This window comes from Pteropus alecto, unplaced genomic scaffold, assembly GCF_000325575.1.
Source record: "Pteropus alecto unplaced genomic scaffold, ASM32557v1 scaffold125, whole genome shotgun sequence".
Classification (NCBI taxonomy): Eukaryota; Metazoa; Chordata; class Mammalia; order Chiroptera; family Pteropodidae; genus Pteropus; species Pteropus alecto.
The window spans coordinates 1-6,848 of NW_006436888.1; the positions used below are offsets into that span (position 1 = coordinate 1).

Consider the following 6,848-nt stretch of genomic DNA (forward strand, 5'->3'; position numbering starts at 1 on the left):
TTTGAGCAAAAACCTACCATGAGTCAGCACCAAGAATAAAACCTCCCAGGACCCCGTGGAACATTTTAAACACATTCTCACAATCTCAGTGGTAGCTTTACTCCTGTCTTAGCAGAGCCCCCTGACTTCTGGCCATCCGTGAGTCCCAGCTCCATCCACGAGTCTGTGTGGGGGGAGGAAGGGCAGCTGCGGTGCCCATTTTCCTCAGCAAATCCCTGTTTCAAGCAAAGGGAACCGAAAGCCAGAGGACAGGAGCCCTGGTGAGTGCTCTCCTGTCCCCAGAGCTGCATGGCCACAGTGGTCATGCAGGAACCAGTGCTGGAAGCTGGTTTGTGAGGTGAACAAAGGGAACCCTAGGACTCAAACAAAAGCCCAAATCTTAGGCCTTTTTTTGCTGAGAAAAGTCCCTTTTTCCGTCTACAGGGAGACATCCTGCAGACAAGGTTTTATTCTTTATAGAACAGTCTGTACCTCTCGCCCACCCTTGTCTTCATCCATAGCTGCTCCCCCAAGCGGGGCGGCAGTGGTCCTGTGTGGTCCAGTCAAGAGGAGACACCTGGAACGGGCCGGGACACGCTCAGTCCCAAGTGCCCGTCAACCGTTGTCTTAATCGTCGTCTTCCTCTGATTCTTCTGCCGACTCGGGGGCGCTCTCTGGCAAGTCATCTCCCATCTGTTGGAATCCTTTCGACTGTGCGTCCCACATGTATTTGATGGTCACTTTGAATTCAGCCATCTCATATCCGAAAAGCTTCTGCAAGAGAGACAAAGGAGTCAAGAGTCAGGAGGAGCGCGTGTGATCAGACTCTGTGGTCCCCAACCCCCTACTCGCCACAGGCCGCAGACTGCTGGGAGGGGCTGGACTCACCAAGATGCGGGCCTGCTCTGGGGTCAGCACGTCACCCTCCTTGCACACCTCATAGTCGGACAGCAGGGTCACCACACCTGTAGAGAAGGGGAGCCCCCGAGCAGTTATTTCTGGCACAGGGGCCTGTGCAGAGCTTTCTGTCTGCGGCCCACAGCTGGGAGGAATCTGGTTGGCCACCTGTCCCCTCTCCAACTCTAGTTCGCACTGGGGACAGGATTAATCAGCAGTGTTCAGCTCCCTGCAAGGGAGTTCAGGGAGCAGTGACTGCCTCCCTCACTGTCCCGTAAATGCTGTATTCTGGCTGTAAGTCACTGTCCACACTCACCCCAAGTATGAGGTGAACATTCTAGCCCCACTTTCTCACAAGGAAATGGAGACTGGCGGAAACAACCTGCTCGGCCACAAAGGGAGCCTATGCTCTTGGCCACTATGCTGTGACCTTTAAGCTCCAGGGAATTCCCCCTACCTCTCTTGAGGGCAGTGGGCAGGCCCAGCTGCCTCAGCTGAGGCTCCATGGAGTGGGGGAACTGCTCCAGGGGCCCCGGGTCCAGGCTCACGGTGAAAGCTGCTTTGTTTCCAGCGCGGGCGTAGTCCATTTCTGTGTATTTTGTGAACCACCTTCAGGAAAGAGAAGTGGTAGGGGGAGGTTCCTGACTGGGTCACCTGCCCACCTGAAGTCAGGTGCCCCCCCCAGCCCCCTGCCCCTGGCCTTCCCTCTCTTCCCTCAGCACCAGCTAGAGAGAACCAAGGACTCAGAAACAGGGCTCTAGGGACCAGTTCTCATTTGACGCTCCCACTATACAAAGTCTCTGGGTTACTCCTTCCCCGGAGTCCTCACCGACCTTTCTCTTCCCCACCGTTCTTCGAAAACACTCACTCATTCACTTCCTCCTTAGTCCGATTGGTGAAAAGGAGACCTACTTCACCCCTCAACTTCTTGCTGACCTACGGAACAAAAGTGAGGTTGGTTTGGTCATACTAGAGCAGTGGCTTTCAACCGGGGATAATTTTGTCCCCTTACCCCCCGACATTTGGCAACATCTGGAGACATTTCTGGTTGTCACAGCTGGGCGCATGTGCACATGCACGCTGCCCTCTGGGTCTGGAGGTTCAAGAACTGGAGCTTTAAGCCAGCCCTGCTCTCCTGATCCCTGAACCAGCCAGATGGCTGGAGTGTGTGTCATGTGAGAGCAGCAGGTGACAAGGCAGCTTGGCCTTGGCCCTTCCTAGTGAGGGTCAGAGACTCACCTGATGCAGGTTGTCTTTGTACTCGTCAGATGGGCTTCGACCTAAGGCCACCATCATCACTTTGTTTTTGCCAAAGAACATCCTACAGAGAAGAATAGGGGTTGGTGAAGGTAGTGCCTGGCTTAGCCCAACCCCGCGGTAAGTGTGAATCAACCCCTGTCCTTGGGAGCTCGAGCCCAGGCTGTTTCATAGTGTGGCCAGAGGCTCCCACTTCTTCCACGAAGCTCTGCCCCTCTGTCCCCAGCCTAGGGCCCCTTTTCCTATTTTCCTGCCCACAGACCTTGACAGTCACAGGATTCTGTCTCCTAGTCCACTCTGAGCGCTACGTGATAATCCGCCCTTCCCGTCTGAATGTATGGAAGAGGCCCATTTAATGGTCTGACTAGAGCTGGCGCAGCAAGCGACAATCAGAGTCATCACTAGCACTGTCATAACTCCAGTCCAAGGACAGGTACTCGCCACATGGCTTGTACAGCCTGCTCTCGAGTCACTGTTGCATCCTGGAGCACATGACGACATTCTTAAACAGATGGGATGTTCCTAAACAGACCAGACCAGGGGAAAGAGAGGGATCACTGCTCAAACATTCCCTGAACAACTACCACATGCTGCCCCGCAAGCACAGTGCAAGACCAGCTGTAACAGTTAAAGAGTACCTTCAGTGGGGGTGTGGCACTTTATCCTTATTAAGATGCCACCTGTGTGACCCAGGTACCCAAGGGTCAATAACTGCCCCTGTGCTTTGACTGAGAGCAGCCTGGCTTCCCACCGCCTGCTCACCGGCTGTGCTTCCAGGCGTTCCGGATGTCCTTCAGCTTGCTGTTTCTCATGTTGGCCACGGAGAAAATGAAAAGGTGCTTGTATGTGTCCACACATTTCCGAAGCTGTGGAACAATTCATGTATTCTGTATTCCGGCTCTGGCTCATGGGGCTCTGGAGTTCAAGGGGCACCATGGGCTGGGCAATACTCTGGCCTCAGATGGGAAAGATGTGCTCTAGGGAACTTACAACTGTGGAATTTTAGAGCTGGAGGCCTCTAAGACAGGATCACTTTGTACAGAGGCTCCCCCGGGGCAAAGTGATCTCAAAGTGCGGTGGAAGCTGAGCCATGGGTCAAGATCATACGGTATTCCCACGTTTCTGACTTATCTGTGGCCACCTCTCTTTGCTTTGTCTGTTAATTGTCGATAACCTAGAAATACTTAGGTACACTAGGAAGGCTCCTACTAAATGAAACATGAAGCCTCATTATTTACTCATAAGGGGAGGTGGTTCACCAGTCCCACTCTGCCCACGTTGCTGGCCACAGCTATGAAGAGGTGGTCTCAAGGAAGAGAATCTTTCTGCAGGAGGAGACTCCCTTTTCATCCAGCCTGCAGTCCTGAAGCAGTGGGTTGGTGCATTTACGCAAGTCTGGCAACTCTCAGCTTTTTGATATTGGGCAGGTGAAAAATCTCTGTAAAATTCAGCTACCCAAATGGAAAACAAGGATAATATAAATGGAACACAGCACAGTGCAGAGCATACGGTAAGAGCTCAGTCAGAGCTGGAAATCAGTATTATAGGAGTTTTTATTGGTGCTGCCACTGGAGGAAAAAAGACTAGATCAGCAGCTTCTTTTTCTTTCATAAACAGTATGTTTCCCTAACATATAGTCCTACACCCACCTTTAGAAACCAAATACATGGCATAGAAAAATAAAAAGAATAAGCTCTTACCTCTTCTATCAGGTTCTGCTTCAGTTCCAAGCCTTTCTTGGCAGTTTTGGTTAAGGAAACTGATACAAAGAAGAAAAAGGAAAGCTGATGAGAGGCAAATATGGATGTTCTGGAGATTCATTTTCTTCTCCACTTTGTTAGCTTGGCTGGACCAAGCCAGACTGAGGAAAGGCAGCAAGAATATTCCCGGGCTCCTCAGAGTGCCTACTTTCTGGTGTTCCTGAGCTTGGAGGTCCTTTAATACATTTCCTGTTCCTCACGCACACTGCTCCTTAGCCCCTCTTAGTTCAACCTAAAAATCTGTACTGAGGTATGGGTGTGGGGCTTGTTCCTACTCTTGGAAAACATTTGAGGGGCTGACCAGGAAGGGGCCTCTTATTCATCCTGGCTGGCACTTAGTCCCTCTTTACAAGGCATACATACAAAAAGGCAATCACACTGGTCAGGGGCAAGTACAGCACAGGAAGGCAAACAAAACACACTTATCTATTTCCCATCACTTCCACTGCTACGACTGTGAACCAAGTTAGCATCACCCTCTCTTGGATTACTGCTGGTCTTGCTGCTTTCACCCTTGTGTCCACCTTACCCAGTCCATTCTCAACAAGGCAACTAGGGTGATCTTTTAAAAGTAAACTTAAACCATGTCATTACTCTGCTTAAGCTCTCAGATGGCTACCTAATTCACTGAGATGCGAAAGCCAATTCCTTGCAAAGGTCTTAAAGGCCCTGCCCACTCTGCCCCAGCCACACTGGCGTCTTGTCCCAGAACATGTTAAACATGTCCTTACATCAGCCCCTTTGCACTTTGTGTTCCCTCTCCTTGGACCACCATTCTCCAGGGAACTCTATGGGTTGCTCACTTCCTTCCTACAGGTTTCTGTTCATTTGCCACCTCATTAGAGAGACCTTCCGTGGTCGCATTATACAAAATAACATCATCTCTTTCACTTTTGCTCCATGTGACTCATTACTCTCTGACTTTAGTTACATGATTTTTGGTGTTTTGAGGGGATATGCTTCTCATGATTAAAATGTTAAACTCGATGAGGGCTCTAGGCCTTACTTATGACTGCTGTACCCTCCTATGCAGACCCCTAAATATTTGTTGAGTGAATGTGCTAAGCAGCCGAGGTGAGAGAAACGCCACCATAGTTAGGAATGCTCTCTTACGAAGCGCCCTATGAACTGACAACTGAGAGGCAGCATATGAAGATCCGAGCATAAGCATACCAAGTAGAGGAACAACAAGTACAAAGAACCAGGCGCTGGAATAAGCCTGTGCTGAAGGGATGGGAAAGGCGGCCGGAGCAACAAGAGCGCAGAGAGTTATGAAAGACAGACAGAGGAAAGAAAGGTGGGCCAAGTTAACATGGGGAGCAGTTCGAGTGCTCAGAAACTGTTTTCCAGCCCAGGAGGCTCTAGAACCCTTCGGGGCTCCCTCTGCCCCAGATGTTGCCTCCACCAGCCAGCAGCGAGCCCGCGGAACCTCCTTCCATTGCCCCCCTAACTCCATCGCAGCCAGCTGCCAGCCGACGGAGTTCTCCACCGAGTCCCAACGTCCCCTTCACCCACCTTTCTTGTCGCGCTTGGATTTAGGCATCGCGCAGCAACCACGTGCGGCGGAAGGCGGAGTTGCCTGTTAGGACCCCGGCGGCGCGGGGGCCTCTGGGACGGCCCGCGGGGGCTGCCCTCGGGCGTGCCTGACACAACTTGCGCTGCAGCCCTCCGTCGGCCGCCACCTGCGTTCTTCCCCACGTTTCCAAGTAGACTTTCCTCGCGTCTGGGAGCCACCGGATCCTGAGCGCCCCACCGAGGGCTTTGCGTGTCGTTCCAACTCTATGGTTCCGCGGAGGCGGAGGTGGCAACGCGGTGCATGCCGGATCGGCGGAAGGCGGGGTCCGGGCTCCCATCATGGCGGCGGCGGCGGTGGCCTCCGCCTCCCGGTTCTGGCTCTGGGCGACCCTTCTTGTCCCTGCGGCCGCGGTCTACGAAGACCAAGTGGGCAAGTTCGATTGGTGCGTACATGTGGGGCCTCTTCAGGCTATTTTCCCTTGCTAAAGGGAGGGAGGTTAACATGCAGCAGGACTGGCTAGGCTACATGACCTGCGGGGGCCCAGTGCAAAAGGAAATGTGAGACCCTTGTTCAAAAGTTAAGTTTTAGAATGGCGACAGCAGAGCATTAAACCAAACGTTGGGGGGCGTATCTAAACCTCCCCATGTGATTATAGGTTGCAAGCAGGTGCAGCTGGCCCTGTCATTCAATCATGTCATGCTTGGTGTTCAGGTCAGAGATCACGGTTCCCTCCTTTCCCGTCCGGTCTCATTTCTGTGACTGGCAGGTTTCTGATCCACTGCGTGTCAGAGGTCGACAGCCCTCAGTGAACTGTCACTCCTTTTCGAATTGGCGTCTCTTGACCATGTTAACAGGGCCTTGGGTGTTATTATATGTCCTAAACGGAGTCCTCTTTCCCCTTCTTTCCAGACCAGCCCGGCTCTGGGCTCAGAACCGAGCCGCTCATGTTTCACGTCGGCCAGGAGGTGCCATTCATGGAGGTGTCGCTCACTCACTCACCCCCACCCCCCCATTCCCCCACCTTCTTACTTAAGGCCTTGGAATTGACTTGCTTTTGGTTGAATCTCAATTTTTTCACTTAAGAGTTGTGTGTTCTTGGGAAAATGACTTAACCACTCTATGCCATGGTTTATCTGTGAAATGATTTACTAACATTAGTCCCTTAATTCCTTAAATTTGCACAATGCCTGGCTCATTGAGTGCAATCAATAAGTGTTACCCATTATTATTACTACTCAGGGAACGTTTTATCCTTCAGAGCCCAGCTCAGATACCTCCTCTGTGAAGTCTTCTCTGTATCAGGCAATTACTTCACATATTTGTCGAGTGCCTATATAGATCAATGTTCTAGGTGCCATGGATACACAGATGTGAAGGAGCTCATGGGGCAGATAGGCAGTAAGTCCTCACTTAACGTCATCAATAGATTCTGTGACTTT

The 6,848-nt window shown here is 51.7% G+C and overlaps 2 protein-coding genes across 2 annotated transcripts in view; one reads left to right on the plus strand and one right to left on the minus strand.

Annotated features, from left to right (window-relative positions):
- Positions 1-77: 77 nt before the first annotated feature.
- Positions 78-5,583, minus strand: MRTO4 (MRT4 homolog, ribosome maturation factor). Its single transcript, XM_006914299.3, has 8 exons — positions 5,409-5,583; positions 3,834-3,892; positions 2,896-2,999; positions 2,116-2,197; positions 1,745-1,812; positions 1,334-1,485; positions 868-944; positions 78-753 (listed from the first exon to the last, which is right to left on the minus strand). The coding sequence occupies exons 1-8, from the start codon at positions 5,434-5,436 to the stop codon at positions 607-609; spliced, it is 717 nt and encodes a 238-aa protein (XP_006914361.1). The 5' UTR covers positions 5,437-5,583; the 3' UTR covers positions 78-606.
- A 135-nt stretch (positions 5,584-5,718) lies between these two features.
- Positions 5,719-6,848, plus strand: part of EMC1 (ER membrane protein complex subunit 1) — a 23,562-nt gene continuing 22,432 nt past the window's right edge. Inside the window, 1 exon segment of the mRNA XM_025048620.1 lies at positions 5,719-5,851. Coding sequence (XP_024904388.1) covers positions 5,748-5,851 — 104 coding nt within the window. The 5' untranslated portion in view covers positions 5,719-5,747.